The sequence below is a fragment of the Heteronotia binoei genome, chromosome 19, assembly GCF_032191835.1.
Source record: "Heteronotia binoei isolate CCM8104 ecotype False Entrance Well chromosome 19, APGP_CSIRO_Hbin_v1, whole genome shotgun sequence".
NCBI lineage: Eukaryota > Metazoa > Chordata > Lepidosauria > Squamata > Gekkonidae > Heteronotia > Heteronotia binoei.
This window is the reverse complement of record NC_083241.1, coordinates 2,760,277-2,785,507: the sequence shown is the minus strand read 5'-3', so window position 1 is coordinate 2,785,507 and position 25,231 is coordinate 2,760,277. Positions and strand designations below refer to the sequence as shown.

General features: G+C 47.1%; 1 protein-coding gene across 2 annotated transcripts in view; it reads left to right on the top strand.

Annotated features, from left to right (window-relative positions):
- Window positions 1–25,002, top strand: part of MAP2K5 (mitogen-activated protein kinase kinase 5) — a 267,295-nt gene extending 242,293 nt beyond the window's left edge. For both annotated transcript variants that reach the window (XM_060260130.1, XM_060260131.1), the window contains one exon: window positions 24,395–25,002. In XM_060260130.1, coding sequence (XP_060116113.1) covers window positions 24,395–24,517 — 123 coding nt within the window. In that variant the 3' untranslated portion in view covers window positions 24,518–25,002. The remainder of the gene's footprint in view (window positions 1–24,394) is intronic.
- The last annotated feature ends 229 nt before the right edge of the window (window positions 25,003–25,231 follow it).

The window sequence follows — 25,231 nt, the reverse complement described above, 5'->3', positions numbered from 1 at the left end:
GTGGTCTCCCATCCAGGACTTATGGTGACCCCAGCAGTGGGCTTCCAAGGCAAGTGAGGAGCCGAGGTGGTTGTCCATGCCTTCCTCTACAGAGTCTTCCTTGGTGGTCTCCCATCCAGGACTTATGGTGACCCCAGCAGTGGGCTTCCAAGGCAAGTGAGGAGCCGAGGTGGTTGTCCATTGCCTTCCTCTACAGAGTCTTCCTTGGTGGTCTCCCATCCAGGACTTATGGTGACCCCAGCAAGGGGCTTCCAAGGCAAGTGAGGAGCCAAGGTGGTTGTCCATTGCCTTCCTCTACAGAGTCTTCCTTGGTGGTCTCCCATCCAGGACTTATGGTGACCCCAGCAAGGGGCTTCCAAGGCAAGTGAGGAGCCGAGGTGGTTGTCCATTGCCTTCCTCTGCTGAGTCTTCCTTGGTGGTCTCCTATCCAAGTACCAACCAGGCTTAACTTCCAGGATCAGACAAGACTGAGAATGTGCATCACCAGAATTAATCACATCAGAGAGAGCAGAAGAATAACCACACTTGCTCTTGCACTGTTTCTGGTTTACTACAAAAACTGTGCCCCATTATTCAGAATTGGTCAAAACTGCACAAGCTGTTCAATGCACATTATAGTGGACCACACAGTAAACTCTGTTGATCAGGTAGGTTGATTTTCAGCCCGTGGTGAAGTTATTCCCCTTCCCAGTTCACGGAAGGCTAAAAGCTGCCCACGGAAGGCCACAGCCTGCCCAGAGTTTACCATGGGGAGTGTGCCAAATAGAGCCCCTTGTTATGAATTGCTCTGAAATCATGAAACATTACAGCAGGCAGATAAGTCAACATTTACTTGTTAATCTAGGACACGACCCCCTGGGAACTCCTCCCATGCAAAACCCACCAAAATTAACGACTTTTGTGCAGAAGTCCCTTAATGATTGGTCTAAACAGACAAAAATAGACTTTCAAATGGAACAGGATGATCTGACAGATACGAAACGAAGTGGGAGGAAGGGGTTTTTCTCTCTCTTTAACAAAGACCGGTCTTGATTCCTAGAAAAGTTTTAGTCAGTCAAGGAAAGGACAATGTTTGGCTTTCAGGACCTGCTCGTTTAGCTTTTGGTCTCTTGCATGAGTCTCTTGTGCTTGGGTGGAGGGGAGGGAGGGCTCAGATATGGGCGTTTTCTGTCCTTGCAGCATCCAGAAATCAGGAAGACGATATAGATATGGAGCATTTTTCCACACAGTAGTGGACTGCAAGAGACAAGGGCATGAACGTGTCTACAGATTTGTAAGGAGAGCTCACAGTCTTTAAATTTCTCGTTAAACATGATCACTACTTTCTACTAAACGGAGCTGGCAAAAATTTGTCTAAATAGAGGACATATTTCTACTTAAGAAAGCCTACGCCAAGCGGTCCTTAATTGGATTTTCATGGTGATTGGCAGCATTTCATTATGACAGTAACTTTCTTTGGCTAGATTGCTATGGCCCTCTTGTTTAGAGTCTCTCTCTCCCCCCCCCCCATTTTCTCCATCAAAGGTCTTTTTTATCCCCCGAATTCCCAGCGGCCCAACCGCAATTGTGAAAGAACCTTTTAGCACCTTTGTTGTCTCCCTCCCTAGTGGTGATTGGACCCAGCTGGTCGCAGAGAAGAAAATGCTTGGCTCACAAAGCAACTCCTGTCTCCTGCCTCCACAGTTTCCATAATTTTAAGAGCCCCCGAAACCTGTTGAGGATTCCGAGTAGCTTTCGATGTGGAATGAGTGTTAAATATTAGTTATCGGGAGATTAGGGCCCCAGGGGCGGAGGGAGATAAACAACGACAATTAAGGCAAAATCTGCCACAGTAAACAAAATTTAGCAGAAACAGATGCCCCAAACCATTTTGGGAGGGGGGGGGATTGATTGGAGGGCAACAAGGAATCGGTTTTTGTCTCATTTACACTTTGCAAGCCCCATCGTGATAAACCGAGAGGATAAATATTTCATACATTCCTGATTTTAGTTAATTTTTTCTCTCTCCCCAGCACTTCACAGTAGGCCTGCTCTCTCCTGACAGTGGCCGGGCCTAAGTTTATCCTGCATTCACACGGAGTAACTAATTGGCTATGAAGGCCCCTGTGTTTAAATGGGCTTGACAGGAATTTAAATTTTGTTTCAATCAAGCTCTGTGTTCATAGCTTGCTCCACTTTCTAATTTTTAAATGAAACATGATTTAAAAAAAAAAAAAAAAAGCTACTTTCAGAGAGTAGCTGGGCCGGTTTGCAGAAAGGGCAGCTAGATTTGAGTTCAGGAACCCCTTGGAGACCAAAAACATTTTGGGGTTATCTGACAAAGGGAGGTCTGATTATTGAAAGCTTGCACCCCGAAAATCGTGTTGACCTTTCAGGTGCTCCTGAACTCAAATGTATTTGTTGTTCTGCTGACCAAAAGAACTACCCTTTGAAATTATCTCGTAAAGCTTGTGCATCTTCATCTGGAAGCCAAGGCTGTTCATTCTGATGACGCCACAATATAGTCACTTAAAGGTCATTTAAAGTTTTAAAGGAAAAGGTAGTCCCCTGTGTAAGCTCCAGTCGTTTCCAACTCTGTGGTGATGTTGCACCACAATGTTTTCATGGCAGACCTTTTATGGGGTTGTTTGCCTGGAGAGCCAGTTTGGTGTAGTGGTTAAGTTTGTGGACTCTTATCTGGGAGAACCGGTTTGATTCCCCACTCCTCCACTTACAGCTGCTGGAATGGCCTTGGGTCAGCCATAGCTCTCTTATCTGGGAGAACTGGGTTTGATTCCCCACTCCTCCACTTGCAGCTGCTGGAATGGCCTTGGGTCAACCGTAGCTCCCACAGAGTTGTCCTTGAAAGGGCAGCTGCTGTGAGAGCTCTCTCAGCCCCACCCACCTCACAGGTTGTGGGGGAGGAAGGGAAAGGAAATTGTGAGCTGCTCTGAGTCTCTTCGGAGTGGAGGGCGGGATATAAATCCAATATCATCATCTTCTTTTTCCCCAGTCATCTACACTTCCCCCAGCAAGCTTGGGGCTCATTTTACCGACCTTGGGTGGATGGAAGGCTGAGTAAACATTGAGCTGGCTACCTGAACCCAGCTTCCGCTGGGATCGAATTCAGGTTGTGAGCAGAACTTGGACTGCAGTACTGCAGCTGACCACTCTGCGCCACGGGGCTCCCACAGTTTTAGGCATTACCAATTTTGAATGGTTTTATCCCCTTCTTGCTCCCTCCACAAATTACCTGTATACATCAGATCTCACTGTGAGAGGAGTCAGTACTGGAGATCGTAACGAAAATGACATTGTTGAAGAAATCTGTATTATAAAGTTTTGTGCTCCACCTTTTGATCAATGGATCTCCAGAGTAGCTTCTAAAAGCAACATGGCTTCAAAAAGAGCAGGATTCTAGGCCCTGTGATGCAGAGCGTAAGTTGCATTACTGCAGTCCCAAGTTCTGCTCACGACCTGAGTTTGATCCCAGCAGAAGCTGGGTTCAGGTAGCCACCTCAAGGTTGACTTCCTTCCAAGGTCAATAAAATGAGTACCCAGTTTGCTGGGAGTGTAGATGACTGGGGAAGGCAATGGCAAACCATCCCATAAAAAGTCTGCCAAGAAAAACGTCATGATGTGACATCACCCCAGAGTCGGAAATGACTCGGTGCTTGCACAAAGGACTACCTTTACCTTTTACCTTTTTCTAGGCCCATTGCTTGGAGAGAAGTCTCTCCCCAGATCTCTGATGCCACAGTTTGCCTTGGGAATCAGCCCCAGCTCCTGCCCAAAAGTGTAACTGGCTCTTTTGAAAGCCATTAGGGATATTGCCAGGCAAGGAAAATACCAACTTCAGAAATTGCATGACCTCTCTGTGCCCTGAAGTAGGTTGACTTTCATCCCCGAAAAATAAGTCTCTTGGTGCCGCTGGGACAATTATCGTTAGCATGAGGATCTGGGTAGCCACAGTTCCCCCTCCCCCACCTGACCTAGGCTAATCTGCCTCTGCCGTTTGGAGAGCAGCATTTGACTTTTCGGGAAGTAACCTTAAATGGTAATCTTGTAAGAATTCCAGCGTTGTATCCTTCACTCCTTCTCCTAATGAGGTTATGACCAAATGCTCATTATAATTGCTTTAGACTCCTTTTAATTTTCAAGCTTATTAATCATAAGAAGAGTTATTTAAAATTGCATAAATTAATCTTAGATTAAAAGCCCATCAAAGCCTCGAAACAATTAAGAATAAGTAGGATTTCCCTGGGGCGGCAAGTTTTATTTTAATAGTATAGCCAGGTGGATATCAGAACATTTGAAGTGTGCGGATGATTAATGTTTGCAGCCTTTTTTTTTAAGGGAGAATTTTTCAAATGGCAACTCTCTCGGCTTCATCTGGAGTGAACTGTAGGAATCCAGCTCATTGTCTCTCATGTATGTTAATGAACATTTTAATTACAGCGGATGGTAGGGGAGAGAGGCATGCAACAAGCCAAATTCGCCATTTTAAAATGGCTCCGGGGAAGGCACCTTTGTCACTCAGTTTTATTTCTAAGAGCCTTTTCATCAGTAGTCGGGAAGGCTCACAAGATCTGTGGCCTTCTGAAAGGTTTTCTTTGTAACACGGAAGCTTGCATTTCGGCTCCATTGAAGCTGGTTTGGCCTGACCAAGATAACACAGCCCGGTCCAGTCTTGTCAGGCTGAAGAAGCTAAGCAGAATCAGCCTTGGCTTGTATTTGGATGGGAGACCCCCAAGGAATATCAGGGTCACGAGGGCTTCTGGTGCCCTGGCACCACTGGTGGACCTCCTGATGGCACCTGGGTTTTTTGGCCACTGTGTGACACAGAGTGTTGAACTGGATGGGCCATTGGCCTGATCCAGCATGGCTTCTCTTATGTCACACAGAGTGTTGGACTGGATGGGCCATTGGCCTGATCCAACGTGGCTTCTCTTATGTTCTTATGTGACACAGAGTGTTGGACTGGATGGGCCACTGACCTGATCCAACAGGGCTTCTCTTATGTTCTTATGTGACACGGACTGGATGGGCCATTGGCCTGATCCAACACAGCTTCTCTTATGTTCTTATGTGACACAGAGTGTTGGACTGGATGGGCCATTGGCCTGATCCAGCATGGCTTCTCTTATGTCTGGGGCAGTGATGCTCTGTATTTTGGTGCTTGGGGGGGCACCAGTAGGAGGGCTTCTAGTGTCCTGGCCCCACTGGTGGACCTCCTGATGGCACCTGGGTTTTTCGGCCACTGTGTGACACAGAGTGTTGAACTGGATGGGCCATTGGCCTGATCCAGCATGGCTTCTCTTATGTCACACAGAGTGTTGGACTGGATGGGCCATTGGCCTGATCCAACAGGGCTTCTCTTATGTTCTTATGTCACACAGAGTGTTGGACTGGATGGGCCATTGGCCTGGTCCAACAGGGCTTCTCTTATGTTCTTATGTGACACGGACTGGATGGGCCATTGGCCTGATCCAGCATGGCTTCTCTTATGTCTGAGGCAGTGATGCTCTGTATTCTTGGTGCTTGGGGGGGGCACCAGTGGGAGGGCTTCTAGCATCCTGGCCCCACTGGTGGACCTCCTGATGGCACCTGGGTTTCTTGGCCACTGTGTGACACATAGTGTTTTACTGGATGGGCCATTGGCCTGATCCAGCATGGCTTCTCTTGTGTCTGTGGCAGTGATGCTCTGTATTTTGGTGCTTGGGGGGCACCAGTGGGAGGGCTTCTGGTGTCCTGGCCCCACTGGTGGACCTCCTGATGTCACCTGGGTTTTTTGGCCGCTGTGTGACACAGAGTGTTGAACTGGATGGGCCATTGGCCTGATCCAGTATGGCTTGTCTTATGTCTGGGGCAGTGAAGCTCTGTATTCTGGGTGCCGGGGGGGGAGGGGCACACCGGGATGGCTTCTAGTGTCCTGGCCCCACTGATGGACCTTCTGATGGCACCTGGGGTTTTTTGGCTACTGTGTGACACAGAGCGTTGGACTGGATGGGCCATTGGCCTGATCCAACATGGCTTCTCTTATGTCTGGGGCAGTGATGCTCTGTATTTTTGGTTCTTGAGGGGACACAGTGGGAGGGCCTCTAGTGTCCTGGCCCCACTGGTAGACCTCCTAATGGCACCTGGGTATTTTGGCCACTATGTGACACAGAGCGTTGGACTGGATGGGCCATTGGCCTGATCCAACATGGCTTCTCTTATGTCTGGGGCAGTGGTGCTCTGTATTCTGGGTGCTTGGGGGGCACAGTGGGAGTGCTTCTAGTGTCCAGGCCCCACTGGTGGGCCTCCTAATGGCACCTGGTTTTTTTTGGCCACTGTGTGACACAGAGTGTTGGACTGTATGGGCCATTGGCCTGATCCAACATAGCTTCTCTTATGTTTGGGGCAAGTGATGCTCTGTATTTTTGGTGCTTGGTGGGGGCTTCTAGTGTCCTGGCCCCACTGGTGGGCCTCCTGATGGCACCTGGATTTTTTGCCACTGTGTGTCACAGAGTGTTGGACTGGATGGGCCATTGGCCTGATCTAACAGGGCTTCTCTTACGTAAGAGGCTTTTGGCTGGGGGTTGCTTTTCTTGCTCATGTGTTCCCCCTGCAATAGGGACAATGGGGAATGGCTGGGGTCCCATTCACTTGAAATTTGGCAGTTATTTAAAAGAGAGACGCCAGAAGCTCTGCTGCCATTTTGGTGAAATTTGCTCAGAAAACCCCCCAACCCAGCTCTCCAAAAAGATTCATCTTTTAGGGACTAACACAGCCAGATAATAATATTGAAATCCCCTCAAAAGCCCACATCTGAATACAAAACTGGCATTTGGAACCCAAAAAACCCTGGAATACTGATGTTTTAGCTTCCCAATATCCAGACCTGAAAAATACCAATTTTTTTTTCCAAGCTGAACTAACATAGTGATTAAGCCGCTCGGGCTTTCCGTAGCCTCAGACGCGATAAGCGGAGGCGAAAAGAGAGCGGACTCCGTTAGGCTATAAATCAGATCCGAGGGAACAATTGCTTTTTCCATTTTAAAAAAACAACAACAACAACACACGTCTGAGGGAACCCAGCATTTGGAACAATAAAAATAAAAATGAAAGATCCCCAACTGTTGCACTTGGAGGCCACCTTATCAAGAAGGATCGTGATCCCCTCAGATGGCGCTTCAAGTACAGTTTATTAGTGTGTGATATGAAGAGGGTGTTTTTTTTTTATTATTGCATGATATAATGCAAGGGGACCGTGGGCGCTCTGCAGAAAGACCTTGCGCTCGGCGGTGTAATGAACCCAGAGCCCGGCAAACATTATACTGTACATTAACCTATTGTTAACGGCACATTAGGGCTGGGGGCATCGCACGCTTACTGGTCAGGACTCCGTCAGGACAACGCGAAGAGGGAGTGGGAGAAGCGCAGTGTCTTCGCGGGCTTCAAGCAAACGGAGACAATAAATATCCCTCATGGCTACAGACCATCTTCTCCCACTGCTTAGCATGCGGCGGTGAGACTTCTCTCCTCAACGACGAAACGATACCAGGTGCTTCATTCGGAGGTATTTAAAAAGGCCCTCTGGTGGTCTTGCCACGTGAGAGCTTCCGCTGAACGGCATGCGGCACGGCCTCTGTCTCGTGTATCTGAGGGGCGGCGATCTTGGCCTGCTTTTGAATCTCCCCTGCCTTTCCTCTTCTGCTAAGAGTCTGACAGGGGGTTCACTCCCACCTTGATTCGATTCTGCACCGGAGCAGAAGAGCTTCTGAAATGGATCAGGGCCACATGCAAGAGCCCCGGATAGGGCACTGTGGCAGAAGCAGCCCCAGGGGAAGCGAGGAACAAATCTACAACTCCACCCCTGGCAAGAGCACACAAGTCAGGCAGGACAGTGGTAGGTCTTTTTTTGTAGCAGGAGCTCCTTTGTATATTAGGTTGCACACACACACACACACCCTGATGCAGCCAGACCTCCTGGAGCTTACAGGAGGTCCCGTACAAAGAGCCCTGGAAGCTCTTGGAGGATTGGCTACATCTGGGGTGGGTGTCCTAATAGGCAAAGGAGTTTCTGCTGCAAAAAAAGCCCTGGACAGTGCTATAAGCCAAGCGGCCCCAACAGGGTGGAAGAAGAAGAAGAAGGAGTTACTTTTTATAACCTGCTCTTCACTACCCAAAGGAGTCTCGGAGCAGCTTACAATCATCTTCCCTTCCTCTCTCCGTAACAGACACCCTGTGAGGTAGGTGCGGCTGAGAGAGCTCTGAGAGGACCGTGACTGGCCCAAGGTCACCCAGCTGGCTTCATGTGGAGGAGGAGTGGGGAAATCAAACCCAGCTCTCCAGATTAGAGTCTGTCAATCTTAACCACCACCACATCATAGCTGTCACCACACCACAAAGATCTTCACTGTGGGACTGAAGGTAAGCTGTTGCCACCATTTTGTGGCTGGCCCCACCTCCTGTGGCAGCCATTTTGTGGTTGTGCCAGAATTCCAAAAATGCCCACAGGCTGAAAAGAGTTGGGGGCCTCTTGTCTAAGCCAAGTTTTTTGGTTGGTTTGCTAACAACGATTAAAACAACATAAAATTAAATTGTTACAATAAAATCACGATAAATTATTGAAACATCTCAAACCTATACAGTTTTAATCCCTAGATGGCATTATTATTAATTCTTTATTAGCGTTGTTTGCCATGATGTTACTAAATATTATTGAGTGCCTTTAAATATTCCTAAATATTATTGACTTGCCTTGACCAGTGCTAGGGCCTTCTCGGCCTTGGCCCCGGCCTGGTGGAATCAGCTCCCCATAGAGATCTGGGCTCTATCTGACCTATTATTATTATTATTATTATTATTATTATTATTAGAAGAAGAAGAAGAAGAAGATGATATTGGATTTATATCCCGCCCTCCACTCCGAAGAGTCTCAGAGCGGCTCACAATCTCCTTTACCTTCCTCCCCCACAACAGACACCCTGTGAGGTGGGTGGGGCTGGAGAGGGCTCTCACAGCAGCTGCCCTTTCAAGGACAACCTCTGCTAGAGCTATGGCTGACCCAAGGCCATCTCAGCAGGTGCAAGTGGAGGAGTGGGGAATCAAACCCGGTTCTCCCAGATAAGAGTCCGCACACTTAACCACTACACCAAACTGGCCTGTAAGACCCTATTCTGCTGGGCTTTTGGTTGAGGCAGCAGGCGTCCTATTCCATCTGTTCTGGCCTCCCTTGCTTTGATGCTGCCCTATTCTCATCCTCTCACTATTGTATTCTTTGGGGTTATAGCTGTGTCAGTCTGTAGAATGTGCCCAGTTGAATTTGCTGTCTACGGCGTATGTTATTGTTTTATGGTTTTATCGTGTGGTTATATGGTTTTAACTTGTAAATTTTAAATTGCTGTTTAATCTGTGTTGTTATCCGCCCCGAGCCTGCTCACGGGAATAGGGAGGAATATAAGCCAACAAAAATAAATAAATAAATAGACTGAACTAATAAATAAATAAACTAAGTCGTAGCTCACTTACAGCTATCCTGTAGGGTTTTCAAGGCAAGAGTCATTCAGAGGTGGTTTGTCATTGCCTGCCTCCGCATCATAAGAGAAGCCATGTTAGAACAGGCCAATGGCCCCTCCAGTCCAACACTCTGTGTCACACAGTGGTCAAAAAAACAGGTGCCATCAGGAGGTCCACCAGTGGGGCCAGGACACTAGAAGTCCTCCCACTGTGTCCTCTCAAGCACCAAGAATACAGAGCATCACTGCCTCAGACATAAGAGAAGCCATGTTGGATCAGGCCAGTGGCCCATCCAGTCCAACACTCTGTGTCACACAGTGGCCAAAAATACCAGGTGCCATCAGGAGGTCCATCAGTGGGGCCAGGACACTAGAAGCCCTCCCACTGTGCCTCCCCAAGCACCATTCTGTCTTAAAGTAAACAAAATGGGGAGGGACGGTGGCTCAGTGGCAGAGCATCTGCTTGGGAAGCAGAAGGTCCCTGGTTCAATCCCTGGCATCTCCACTAAAAAAGGGTCCAGGCAAATAGGCATGAAAAACCTCAGCTTGAGACCCTGGATAGCCGCTGCCAGTCTGAGTAGACAATACTGACTTTGATGGACGAGGCTCTGATTCAGTATAAGGCAGCTTCATATGTTCAAGCCCAAAGAACCAACTCAGAACCAGGGAATCCTGATAGAACTATGGGATAATGTGGCAAGCCTGCTGACACAACAGATCACCTAAGAATCCAAACCAGTGTCAAACCAGATAATAACCCAAGCCAAACTGAGTAGAACTACTGTTGGAAGCCCAGCCAGTGTAAACTCAGTGAATCTGAGCCACTATACAACCTGAGAATCAAAGGAAATGTGGAATCTGAGAATCCACAAAAAGCAAACCTGACACAAAGCAGCTTCCACAAAGACACAATGCTACAAAACCAAAGAAACCAATTTAAAGGGATAGAGTCAAAGCCTAGCCAATATGGCAAACTGATACCAAGCCTTGGGAAAACACACACACACACACACACACATCCAGTTCTGGGAACCTTGAAACTCTGGGTTTTGATATTTCTGGTTACTTCTGAATATTTCTGGGATTTTTGGCACCCATTTCTTGGTATTTAAAAAATACTAGATCACATGCAGAGCCAAGAGTATATCCAGAAAATACCAATAAGGTATTTTTCTAATATGTATTGGGGCTGATATAAGAGAGAGGGAGGGAGGGATATGGATGGATGGATGGATGGATGGATGGATGGATGGATAGATAGATAGATAGATAGATAGATAGATAGATAGATAGATAGATAGATAGATAGATAGATAGATAGATAGATAGAGTGTTTAAAAGAAATAAAGTAAATTTTCACTTATGTGAACAGGCTTTTTATTCTAGCTTCTTGATGATCTCTTGCTTTGAGTTGTGATATTGTTTGGCTCTTTAATTGTAAATGGCTGCCGGCCCCTGAACTAAGACAGAATTTGCTCCCGTGGGATTTAGTAATGGCTGCCAGTTAGCTGGCTTCACAAAGGAACTTCCATTTCCGAAGGCAGAAACCTTCTGAAATGCCAGTGCTGAGACGCAACCCTGGAGGGAGGCTTTGGCCTCCTTGCCTGGCTTGTGGGCCTTCCAGGGGCATTTGCTTGTCGGCGTCTGAAACAGTTTGCTGGATCCGCCAACGGTTGGTGTTCTTGCTAAGGTGGTAGAGGCATTGTTGGTTAGAACTAGGCTTAAAAGTCTGCTCTAACTAGAACAAAATTTGAGTCCAGCGGCACCTTTAAAACCAAGGAAGTCTAATTCTGGATAAAAGCTTTCAGGGACATGCAAATTTCAAAGAAGCAGGGCTTTTTTTGTGTGTGTTTTAACAATTTATTGATAACATATGGTTACAAAACTTAATTATAAATTTCCTGTACTAACCCATATGATATTTCAATCCCCCCTCCCTCCCATGTTTGACTTCCCCGAAGTTATATATTTAAGTTCAATACTAAAGGTACCACTAACTGATCAAAGTTCAATATTTTTTTTCCCTCATCAATACTAAAAAATTGTCCAATGTCTTTTTACATTCCACTCTTTCTCCATATATCCTTTAAATTTCTTCCACTCCTTTTTGAATATATCTAGATCATAGTCTCTTAGAGTTCTAGTTAGTTTGTCCATCTCACTCCACAATAAAACTTTCATAATCCAGTCCCATTTCTCTGGTATTTTTTCTTGTTTCCACAGCTGCGCATACAATGTCCTAGCAGCTGAGAGCAAGTACTAAATTAATGTCCTGTCTTCCTTTGGAGATTTTTCTAATTGTAATCCAAGCAAGAAAGTCTCTGCAGTTTTTTTAAAGAAAAAGCCCAGCAGGAACTCATTTGCATGTTAGGCCACACACCCTGACACCAAGCTAGCCGGAACTGCGTTCCTGTACGTTCCTGCTCAAAAAAAAGCCCTGCAAAGAAGTGTGCGTACACACAAAAACTTACGCCCAGAATTAAATTTTGTTGGTCTTAAAGCTGCCACTGGACTCAAACTTGTATTTTGTTGCTTCAGACCCACATGGCTGCCCGCCTGGATCTCTTTTAACCAGACTAACTGTGGAAAGTTTTTGAACAGCAAAATGTTTTTGCCTGCATTGAGCGAGGTCTCCTGTAAGACAGGAGAAAGGAACACGGCTATAGATGCAGTCAGTTAGATAGTTTGGAGATCTGGTTTACTAAGATTCAGGGTAAAGTGAAATTTACCTACAGACGGAGCAGGAAACAGAACCTATATGGAAATATAATCCCCTGGCATGTGACTTCTCTCTTCTGACCTATCAGATTCCTTCAGAACCGTAATAAGACAGCAGGTCTATGGCAAAACATGGCAGTCTTGACTAGGGAAAACCACAAAGCGATATCCCCCACCAAGAAGTGTCCACCTTTGAAAGGGTTAATCCTCCTGCCAGAGCCCAGGAGCTTTTTATAAAGCGGCCCTTCTCAAGCAAACGAGATGTGACAAGTTCATTTAAAAAGCCCGGTTTGTCATTGTTTATCTCATTTTCTGAGTTGGCACAGGGAATTAGGCTGCCTGACACTCACCCGTTTCCATCCCCTGGCCGAGTTGACCTGCCCTTTCTTAGGGCTGCGTCCGTCACCGTGGAAGGAGTGAACTTTCCCCAGAGTGTTTCAGGAGTGGAGCTGCTTGGGCCAACACAAAGCCCAGATTCTGATCCTGAGATGGGCTAAAAGCCAAATCCAGAGGATGGCAAAGCAGTCTTTTTCTGTACTTACGTTTGGGTGGCCAGAATAATAATTGTTTTATAGGTAGCTGTGTTGGTCAGAGAACTGCACAGTCATCTAGTCCAACCCCCTGCACAATGCAGGAAATTCACAAATACTTCCCCTTAAATTCACAGGTTCAGCATTGCTGTCAGATGGCCATCTAGCCTCTGTTTAAAAACCTCCAAGGAAGGAGAGCCCACCACCTCCCAAGGAGGAAGCCTGTTCCACTGAGGAACCGCTCTAACTGTCAGGAAGTTCTTCCTAATGTTGAGACAGAAACTCTTCTGATTTAATTTCAACCCACTGGTTCTGGTCCTACCTTCTGGGGCCACAGAAAACAATTCTGCACCATCCTCTAGATGACAGCCCTCCAAGGACTTAAAGATGGTGATCCTATCACCTCTCAGCCACCTCCTCTCTAGGCTAAATATGCCCAGTTCCTTCAACCTTTCTTCATAGGACTTGGTCTCCAGACCTCTCATTATCTTCATTGCCCTCCTCTGAGCCCGTTCCAGCTTGTCTATATCCTTCTTAAAATGTGGTGCCCAAAACTGAACACAGTACTCCAGGTGAGGTCTTACCGGAGCAGAGTAAAGCAATACATCACTTCACATGATCTGGACACTAGACTTCTGTTGATGCAGCCCAAAATTTTTAGCCACCGCATCACACTGTTGACTCATGTTCAGCGTATGGTCCACTAAGACCCCTAGATCCTTTTCGCACATCCTACTGCCAACACAAGTCACTGGTAGAAGAGCTCTATTTGAGTCCAGTAGCATTTTAGAAACCAATGAGATTTTCAGGGGATGAGCTTTTGAGAGCCAAGGCCCTCTTTGTTAGAAAGGTGTGATTTTTGTGGAGATGCAAGGACTGCAGCAGACATGTGGAAATCTGGATTAACACAGAGAAGATGTTAGATTTGAGGCCATCAGCACCTTAGTCCAAGATATGGGGGGCTTTGAATACTCAAAAGTTCCCTTCAGTAGACAGAGCGAGCTGGGACTCTCTAATGCTCATACCCTGACAATCTTATCCATTTCACTAAGGCCCTCTTGGACTCAAATTGAGAGCTGTTCTGCTGCAGACCACAGTGGCCACCTTCTGAAACAAAGATGTGTTTCTGCAACCTTTCATGTTTTCTTCTGGTTCATTTTAGCCCTGGGACAAAAGGCGTGTTTCCTCTGCCTACAGAATGTACAGAAGTTTCATTTGTTTACCTGTTCTGATCTGCTCGTGTAACTGTAGAGTTCAGAAAGATCCGTGGGCAGAGATTGTGCCACTTTTTGATCATGTGTAGTGCCCAGCACACTTTAAGCACAAAATAAAAGAGTTTCAGGAGGAAGAGGAGGAGTTTAGCTGAGCTGGTCTGACCGTTGGTTGTTAAGCCTACCAAGTGGACAGCTCATGGGACCGCCTTTCCCCATAACACACCCCAGAGAGCACTGCGTTCGGGAGTCCAAAATTTACTGTCCATCCTCAGACCAAAGGAGGCCAGACTAAGCTGTACGCGGGCCAGGGCCTTCTCAGTGGCAGCTCCGAAGTTATGGAACGCTCTCCCAGAGGCCATAAGAGCCTTGCGAGATCTTTCCCAATTCCGCAGGGCCTGTAAAACCGATCTCTCTCGACAGGCCTACAACAATGAATGTGGGCAATACCATATGTAGAACTACTAACAGATTAACAGGAGAACTGAGACATCAATATAATCTGATCCACCTACGTTTAAGAAAAAAAATTTTCTTTAGCGCCAAATACCTAGACTTTTTAAAAATCGTTGTACATGTTTTTATCATTTTAAAACTGTAATTCAGTAGCCGCCCAGAGTCCACTTGGGGAGTGGGCGACATATCAATCTAAAGTAAATAAAATAAATGAATGAATAAATAAAACGGTCCCCACTTGCCCAGGAAAATGCCTACAGTGAGTGGAAATGCATTCCAAGCAACATTGCCACATAAAACAAAGGGCATTGGGGCTGCTGTTTGGTCTGGAGTTGCAGGCTTAACGGCTGAAGGCGAAATGCACAGTGGCCAACATCCCTTTGGGCCCGGCGTTCTCTTCTCTATATTCTCCTGCGTGTGCTGTCTGTATTTCTGTTTTTCCTTAGCAGCGAAAGTGTCTGGTTAACAAATAGGTTCCATCTCTTCCTAACAGCCTGGAACTTCATTATACCTGCACAGATTGCCAGCTCCATTTCTGACGGAGGTGGCTTGCGTTTCTCCTTTTGGTTGGTTGGTTTCGTTCCGTCCAGGTAGTGGTATCTCTCATGACCAGCTGCGGTTACTGCTTGCCTTTCATTTTAGAGGAATGGAGGAAACACAGATTTGTGTGTGAGCAAAGGGATTGCCCTGCCCTTCTGTGCTCACCCTTCAGGCAGACGTGGGTTTCCCCATGCCCCATCGCTCGCTTTTCATGGCTGTCTATCCTCCCTCTTGCCACCTCTGGGGCTATTCTTGCAGAACTTGATGATGTCAACCAAACAGGAAAAAATCTGTTGCATTGTAGCATCTAGTGGTAGAATATTTAACTTTGAATGATGTAATTCCAGATAATAAATTGTATAGGGAGCTTTTATTCTTTTAATCTGATATTTTGAATTGCTGGCAAATGACCGCGCTATATGAATGCTTACCCCTTTGTAAACAAATTATATATTTTTTAAAAAAATTATGTCAACCGAAATCTATCGCTCTCGCCAAATGTCTGGCCAGAGAAGACCTTTTAGTGTAGTGGTTAAGTGTGCGGACTCTTATCTAGGAGAACGGGGTTTGATTCCCCACTCCTCCACTTGCAGCTGCTGGAATGGCCTTGGGTCAGCCATAGCTCTGGCAGAGGTTGTCCTTGAAAGGGCAGCTTCTGTCAGAGCTCTCTCAGCCCCACCCACCTCATGGGGTGTCTGTTGTGGGGGGGAGAAGATATAGAAGAAGAAGAAGATATTGGATTTATATCCCGCCCTCCACTCCGAAGAGTCTCAGAGCGGCTCACAATCTCTTTTACCTTCCTCCCCCACAACAGACCCCCTGTGAGGTGGGTGGGGCTGGAGAGGGCTCTCACAGCAGCTGCCCTTTCAAGGACAACCTCTGCCAGAGCTATGGCTGACCCAAGGCCATTCTAGCAGGTGCAAGTGGAGGAGTGGGGAATCAAACCCGGTTCTCCCAGATAAGAGTCCGCACACTTAACCACTACACCAAACTGGCTCTCCATCTATAGGAGATTGTAAGCCACTCTGAGTCTCTGATTCAGAGAGAAGGGCGGGGTATAAATTTGCAGTCGTCTTCTTCTCTTCTTCTTCTTCTTGCTTTCCTCTCATTCCCATAGCCTCCTTCACCTATTGCTTCACCTATTCACTTCTATTCCTTCTGCTTCCACCTCAGCTTTCTGTTTAGAAGAATACCAGCCGTCTGTTCCTATCAATTTATCTGGCACAACCCCATCCTCAGTATAAGAAAGCCAGTGTGGTGTAGTGGCCAAAATATCTGACTGGGGCTGGAGGGACTTGAATTTTAAAACAAAACAGGAAACTGAGCACTGAGATTCCCTGGGTGATCTTGGGACTCGCTGTTAATCGTAGCCAGCTCTGCAGTTTTGTTGTGAGGATAGAATGGAGGTGCCAGATGTAAATTACCCTGAGCCCCTTGGTAAGAGATAGATGCGTAGTGGTTTTTTTTTTTTATTTTAACTTTTGATTGTAGCCAAAACGAAACATTACATTACAAAACTTAAATAACATACAATACTTATCAAGTCCTGCATTTACAGATATATTCCATTACTCACATCCAGGTTATATTCATTATATAACAATGAAATCCAACATTTTAGGAGGTAACTGTTCACTTTCTGAGGCCAAATAAGAGGCCATATATTCCAAATTAGGGAATCATTTTTTCTATTATGTTGTTTTTAAAAGCTGGCATTTCCATAAGTAGTAATTGTGTTGAGATCTTAACTTGTATTATTGTATCACTGACTTTCTTACTCCAGTCCTCCTCCGACGGGACCTTATTGCTCTTCCATACTTGAGCTAGCAAGTTTTTACCCGCCAGCAGCAACACAGAGATAAGTTCCAATCATAGGGGTTTAGACCATCTTTCAGGCCACAAATTTAGTAGAATTACTTCTGGTTTCAAAGATACCATTGTTATCTGTTATTTCCGAGATTTTAACCACTATTGTAGACCAAAAATTCACTGTTTTGGGACGAGACCACCGACAGTGTATAAAGTTACCCTCCATCCCACACCGTTTCCAACATAGAGCATTATATCATAGTTCGCTTTTAAACATTTTTTCCGGAGTCAGATACCGATGGAATACTATTTTGAATTGTTGAGTGCGTATATTTATGGCTCTGCTTTTTTAGAGCTGGAGTATTCCAGATTTGATCCCATTGCTCCTCTGAAAATTGGGTGCTGCAGTCTCTTTGCCATGCGTGCTGCTGGGAAGTGGGGCTTTTCCACCATTTTTCCATCAATATTTTACATGTGATGGAGATTAGGCCTTTAGTATTTGAGTGATTCTTTTTTTAACACTTTTTCAAAAGCATTCAGGTTTTTTTTCGTTTTACTAATAAGTGGAATTAATAGATGCGTAGTTTTGACAGATTGTCTAACTCATGGGTGTCAAACTCATTTGTTTTGAGGGCCAAATCTGACATAAATGAGACCTTGTTGGACTGGGCCATGGCAGGTTTGTTTATTTTATTTATTTATGATTTGTATCCCGCCCTTCCAACAAGTGGCTCAGGGCGGCTCCCAACAATTAGTCAGACATAAAATTAAACAAATATTTGAATATATAAACAATTAAAACATTTAGAACAGTTAAAACCTTAAAACCATGTGTGTACCTATTTAAGATTAGGTAGCAGAGATATAAACTTTATAAAGGACACAGACAAACACAATTAAATTTTTTCTAAAAAACCCCTCAAAACATGTTTAAAATGTTAGTACTTGTTGATCTTAAAGGTGCTTTCTTTGTCTCTCTCCCGTGGGATCCAGGGAACTGGGCAAAAGAAACTTTGGTTCTTTCTTTCCTTCCCCAGGGGATCAGGAGGGGGAGGAGCCTCAGCCAATAGAAGGAAGAGAGCCTTGGCTCAGTAGTTCTGCTGTGCGATTGAGAGAGCTTGGAAAAAACAAGCTCTGCCTTCCCCACTTCCTCCCCAAGGGAGGAGCCTCCACCAATGGAGAAAACAGAGGTTTTGCTCTGTGGCTCCTGTGCGATTGAGCAAGCCTGGCCAAGCAAGCTGTGATGCAGAAGGAAGCAGACGACAGCCAGTTGCTCGGGGGCCTGATAGGAGCCCTCCAGGAGAAAATAGGTTTTGCTCTGTAGCTCCTGTGCGATTGAGCAAGCCTTGCAAAGCAAGCTGTAATGCAGAAGGAAGCAAGAGAAAGGGAGAAGGAAGCAGATGACAGCCAGTTGCTCGGGGGCCTGATAGGAGCCCTCCAGGAGAAAATAGGTTTTGCTCTGTAGCTCCTGTGCGATTGAGCAAGCCTTGCAAAGCAAGCTGTGATGCAGAAGGAAACAAGAGAGAGGGAGAAGGAAGCAGACGGCAGCCAGTTGCTCGGGGGCCTGATTCGGCCCTCGGGCTGTATGTTTGACACCCCTGGCCTAACTGCTGTCCGCCACCATCAGTTTTGTCTTCTTTTGTTTTGCCATCAAGCTATAGCCGACTTAACACGACCCCTTGTGGGGTTTCCAAGGCAAGGGACGTCCAGAGGTGGTCTTGCCAATCCCAGCCTCTGCACAAGAACCTTGGACTTTCATGGGGTCAGCCCTGCTTCGCTTCCAAGATCCAGTGAGATCGGGCTGGCCGGGCCCCTGAAGGGCAGAGCTGTTGTGCAGTACCAGGTTTGCTTCTTATAGGGCTGCCTTTCTCTCAGAAGAAGTCTGAAGACAATCTAGTAACTCTTGCAAATAGTATCCCGGTTTTTGAAATGTGCAGTGGTTTTGCTTCCTGTTCTGGAAGATGCAGATGCATTTTAATGTAAAGTAAAGGTAAATGCAGTCCCCTGTACAAACACCAGTCGTTTCCGACTCTGGGGTGACGTCGCATCAGGACGTTTTCACGGCAGTCTCTTTACGGGGTGGTTTGCCCTTGCCTTCCCCAGTCATCCACACCAGCAGTCCCCAGCCTTTTTGGCACCAGTGGCCGGTTTTGTGGAAGGCAGTTTGTTCCACGGACCGGGGTGGGGAGCAGGCGATGGTTTCGGGATGATACGATTGTGCACTTTATTTCTGTTAGTTTGGTGTGGTGGTTAAGTGTGTGGACTCTTCTCTGGGAGAACTGGGTTTGATTCCCCACTCCTCCGCTTGCAGCTGCTGGAATGGCCTTGGGTCAGCTAGAGCTCTCTTATCTGGGAGAACCGGGTTTGATTCCCCACTCCTCCGCTTGCAGCTGCTGGAATGGCCTTGGGTCAGCCAGAGCTCTCTTATCTGGGAGAACCATGTTTGGTTCCCCACTCCTCCACTTGCAGCTGCTGGAATGGCCTTGGGTCAGCCAGAGCTCTCTTATCTGGGAGAACCGGGTTTGATTCCCCACTCCTCAACTTGCAGCTGCTGGAATGGCCTTGGGTCAGCCAGAGCTCTCTTATCTGGGAGAACCGGGTTTGATACCCCACTCCTCCACTTGCAGCTGCTGGAATGGCCTTGGGTCAGCCAGAGCTCTCTTATCTGAGAGAACTGGGTTGGATTCCCCACTCCTCCACTTGCAGCTGCTGGAATGGCCTTGGGTCAGCCAGAGCTCTCTTATCTGGGAGAACCGGGTTGGATTCCCCACTCCTCCACTTGCAGCTGCTGGAATGGCCTTGGGTCAGCTAGAGCTCTCTTATCTGGGAGAACCGGGTTTGATTCCCCACTCCTCCACTTGCAGCTGCTGGAATGGCCTTGGGTCAGCCAGAGCTCTCTTATCTGGGAGAACCGGGTTTGATTCCCCCCTCCTCCTCTTGCAGCTGCTGGAATGGCCTTGGGTCAGCCAGAGCTCTTGTAGGAGTTGTCCTTGAAAGGGCAGCTGCTGCGAGAGCCCTCTCAGCCCCACCCACCTCACAGGGTGTCTGCTGTGGGTGATGAAGGTAAAGGAGATTGTGAACCACTCTGGGACTTGAGATTCGGAGTGGAGAGTGGGATATAAATCTATCATTATTATTGTTGTTGTTGTTGTTACGTTGTAATATATAATGAAATAATTATACAACTCACGACCCGTTTGCTAACAGGCCACGGACCGGGGCAGGTTCACAGCCTGGGGGTTGGGGACCTCTGATCTCCACTTTCCCCCCAGCAAGCTGGGTACTGACCTCGGAAGGATGGAAGGCTGAGTCAACCTTGAGTTGGCTACCTGAACCCAGCTTCTGCCGGGATCAAACTCAGATCGTGAGAAGAGAGCTTGGACTGCAGTACTGCAGCTTCACCACTCTGCGCCACGGGGCTCCTTGCTTTTTAATGTACCTGTACTTGAAACAGTATGTGGTGTCCTAAGCAGCAAGGGGAAATACATTTTCGAGGCAACACCCGCCTCTAACTCCTTTGCGGGGTTCGCCACCCACCTGGCTCCCCCATAGCAGCAGGTGGCTGCCACTTTGTTCCAAGGAGCTGGGTTTTCACCCCGTGTGCAACAAACTTCCCAGTCCTCAGTCATGGAAGGAATTCTTTTCAGAGTGATCTGGGGGCCGAGGTGTTTTCCCCCTCATTCTTCCAGACCATGGCTGCCGCCGCCATTTTATTTCCAGACTCACCGCCGTGGCTGATGCTGAGGCAGACGAAGAGACTTTTCCACCGGGGTGAGATGGTTTTTCCACAGCGGGGAGTGCTCTGCCGTAAAGGAGATTTGTGGAAGAAACTGACTGACTTTGTTTAATGGCTGGTTTTACTAGCCCGGAGCGCATGCTCTCCTTTTTTGTCTCTGGGATCTTGATTTGTTTCTCTCTCCGATCCCTCCTTGACCCTCCTTTGCCAGTTTTGTTTGTGGTTGGCTTATTTAAAAGGCCAGGCAGGTAATTGTAGGTTTTATTGTGAATAAAGACATCCCTTCCTCTCCTCCGGGGATGGCCAAGAATTTTACGAACACTTATGTGAATGTAACCTTGTGGCATTCCGTGAAATCATCAAGAGTAATTACCCTAGGAATCTAGGGTACCAAATAGACAAAAAAAAGTACCAGATGGGGGGAGAGGGAACAGAATTCAGCTCAGACAAATGCATCCGAGTTCGGCAATCAGGAAAAAAAATGCAAAAGAGAACGATTTATTCTGCCAATTTTTTACTTTTTCCTAATTTCAGTCGTCAGGAGCCCCATGGTGCAGAGTGGTAAAGCTGCAGTCCTGCAGTCCAGGTATTACTCGCAACCTGAGTTCAATCCCAGCGGAAGCTGGGTTCAGGTAGTCGGCCCGAGGTTGACTCAGCCTTCCATCCTTCCGAGGTCAGTAAAATGAGCATCCATCTTGCTGGGAGGAAAGTGGAGATGACTGGGGAAGGCGAGGGCAAACGGCCCCATGAAAACATCTGCCGTGAAAACATCGTGATGCGACGTCACTACAGAGTGGGAAACGACTGGCGCTTGCACAGCGGATTACCTTTACTTTTATCTTTTTAATTCCAGTTGTTGTTGTTGCTGTTGTTGTTATTTTCTATCCCGCCCTCTCTGCAAGCGGATTCAGAGCGGCTAACAGTTGGTTCAAAACAATTCAGGAATACTACTTAAAAGCAATTAAACAAGCATAGACAGCTTCAAGAGGGGATTGGATAAAAATATGGAGCAGAGGTCCATCAGTGGCTATTAGCCACAGCTTCTTGTTGGAACTCTCTCTCTGGGGCAGGGATGCTCTGTATTCTGGGTGCTGGAGGGGGCACAGTGGGAGGGCTTCTAGACTCACTTGTGAACCTCATGATGGCGCCGGGGGGTTTCTTGGCCACAGTTTGACACAGAGTGTTGGACTGGATGGGCCATGATCCAACAGGGCTCCTCTTCTGCTCTTATGTGACACAGAGTGTTGGACTGGAGGGGCCATTGGCCTGATCCAACAGGGCTTCTCTTATGTTCTTGTGTGACACAGAGTGTTGGACTGGAGGGGCCGTTGGCCTGAACCAACATGGCTTCTCTTATGTTCTTATGTGACACAGAGTGTTGGACTGGAGGGGCCATTGGCCTGATCCAACATGGCTTCTCTTATGTTCTTGTGTGACACAGAGTGTTGGACTGGAGGGGCCGTTGGCCTGAACCAACATGGCTCCTCTTATGTTCTTATGTGACCCAGAGTGTTGGACTGGATGGGCCTTTGGCCTGATCCAAGATGGCTCCTCTTATGTTCTTATGTGACACAGGGTGTTGAACTGGATGGGCCTTTGGCCTGATCCAACATGCCTCCTCTTATGTTCTTATGTGACACAGAGTGTTGGACTGGATGGGCCTTTGGCCTGATCCAACATGCCTCCTCTTATGTTCTTATGTGACACAGAGTGTTGGACTGGATGGGCCTTTGGCCTGATCCAACAGGGCTTCTCTTGTGTTCTTATGTGACACAGAGTGTTGGACTGGATGGGCCTTTGGCCTGATCCAACATGCCTCCTCTTATGTTCTTATGTGACACAGAGTGTTGGACTGGATGGGCCTTTGGCCTGATCCAACATGGCTCCTCTTATGTTCTTATGTGACACAGAGTGTTGGACTGGACGGGCCATTGGCCTGATCCAACATGGCTTCTCTTATGTTCTTATGTGACACAGAGTGTTGGACTGGAGGGGCCATTGGCCTGATCCAACAGGGCTTCTCTTATGTTCTTATGTGACACAGAGTGTTGGACTGGAGGGGCCGTTGGCCTGAACCAACATGGCTTCTCTTCTGTTCTTATGTGACACAGAGTGTTGGACTGGAGGGGCCATTGGCCTGATCCAACAGGGCTTCTCTTCTGTTCTTATGCGACACAGAGTGTTGGACTGGTTGGGCCACTGGCCTGATCCAACATGGCTTCTCTTATGTTCTTCCGTGACATGGAGTGTTGGATTGGATGGGCCATTGGCCTGATCCAACACAGCTTCTCTTCTGTTCTTAAAACAGTTAAAATACATAAAATGCATTTCGTGGTGCTGCTCAAAACTTCAGTATTGGCAGGATCATAACTTTCTTTCTTCTGACAGTGATCCTACAGTGATCGTGATTCCTTATGAGTGGTATCACTCAGCAGTTGGGAGCTGTTGTTTTTTCAGGGACCAAAGGAAGAGAAGAGTGGAAGGGAGTTGGTTGTGTTGGGGCAGGGAAGCAAGGAGCGTGGACTAGAGAGAGAGAATGTCCAGCGTTGTAGGTTGGGAGAAACCTGCGCTTCGTTCTTGATGGGGTGATGGAGGCTGGGAGACAGGAAGAGAGGAAGGGCAGCTACTGGGCTTGCCCTCCCGCATATCTAAAAATTTAGACTGGACCGAAAAGAATACTTTGTACCATTCAGAGTTATTAAAGACATAATGTCACAAAGGCGTATTAAAAAGAACTGTAAAGTCAGGTGGGCATAAAAGGGGCTTGCCTGACCCAATAAAAAAGGTAAAGGTAGTCCCCTGTGCAAGCACCAGTCATTTCTGACTCTGGGGTGACATCGCATCATGACATTTTCACAGCAGACCTCTTACGGGGTGGTTTTGCCATTGCCTTCCCCAGTCATCTCCACTTTCCCCCCAGCAAGCTGGGGACTCATTTTATTGACCTCGGAAGGATGGAAGGCTGAGTCAACCTTGAGCCAGCTACCTGAACCAGCTTCTGCCGGGATCGAACTCAGGTCACGAGCAGACGTCTCGGACTGCAGTACTGCGGCTTTACCACTCTGCGCCACGGGGCTGACCAAATAGTAGCTCTTCAAAATTTACCAGTGAACACAGGATGAATGAAATGGCAAAGTGTTTATAGTGGAATTGGGCATGTTGTTTTCCGTATAACACAGAGCTATAATCGAGTTTATGACCGATTTCGCTCTCACCCTACGCCGGACTCTTATCTGGGAGAACCGGGTTTGATTCCCCACTCCTCCACTTGCACCTGCTGGAATGGCCTTGGGTCAGCCAGAGCTCTGGCAGAAGTTGTCTTTGAAAGGGCAGCTGCTGTGAGAGCCCTCTCCAGCCCCACCCACCTCACAGGGTGTCTGTTGTGGGGGGAGGAAGGCAAAGGAGATTGTGAGCCACTCTGAGTCTCTGATTCAGAGAGAAGGGCGGGGTATAAATCTGCAGTCTTCTTCTTAGTGTGAGCTAGCTCACAGTTTCTTAGACTCCAGCTCACATGTTTTCACCTTAGCTCAGGAAAAATGGCTCCTGGGCAAACTCTGCAGCAGCTCCCCACTTTCATGCCAGTAGCTCACAAAGTAAAAATTTTGCTCACAAGGCTCCACAGCTTAAAGGGACCATTGGTTGGGGCTGAGAAAGAATGGGAGATTCCCAGCCAGCCAGTCAGAATAGATCACACTGCACTAGAAAAGAACAGCTTAACGTGTTATCATATTTAGGTCAGTGGGACACTTCCAAGTAAAGAAGGTGCCCGCGTTGGCTTCTCGAGGAAGGGCAGAAATGCCTAAGATGTTGACGAACCCCAGCAACTGACTCAGTGGATCTTTTTTCCTGACCCTTTGGTCTGTCCCTAAGGTGTTTGAACCTCTTGGCTGAGTCTGCCTTTGCTTCCCCTAGGGCCACCTCTTCATTGTCCAGTATAACGACGGGAATTCCGAGGTCGTCTCCATGTGGGTGTGCCGGATGTTGGAAGAGAGGCGGGCGCAGCAGCAGGGGTCTCAGCAGACAGGAGAAATGTGAACATTCCAGATGACGGAGACCGGTGCTAGCCCGAGTCCACAAGGACGACAGTACTTCGGCGGCAGCCTCAGCACGTTTACAGTGTGTCCACAGACAGCATTTGGGTACACATGGCGGTGGTTCCGTACTCGGCAATGATTCTTCTGCAGACTCGTACCCACCTGCTATGACGGCGGCCCGTTATGCTACAAGCTGCAACCCCGAAGACAATATTATTATTATATATTTTATTAAACTTCCTGTATATTTCTTGGATTCAGAGTATTTTATATACTTTTTTGTTATCTTACTAGCTTTGGGGGCAGCGTGGGCCGATCCCTGCCTAATAATTTAAAAATTATTTTCGGACTGTGGACCGAAGGATGCGTCCGCCTTGGCTTTTCGTTTTAGAGGTCGGTATAAAATGAAAGTTGGCCAGCTGTACGAAATCGGGCAACAGTGAACTTAAACGAATAAAATACTCTCACAAGTACACAGTCAACAGAGACATGTGTTATGTTTTTCTTCAATGCGTGTTGTTAATCCAAGCCGGATAGGAAGCCAATCCCAAAACAGTAATTTTGAAGTGTAAGAACCTTGCTGTTCACTTGATGTGGACAGCAAGTGGCTGAATTTACTGATAGATTACATCTACTGGTTAGTAGATAAAGAATCTCACGTTTGAGTTCCTTAAGAACTTTGGGTTGTATGCCATCAGGACCTGGAGACTTATCA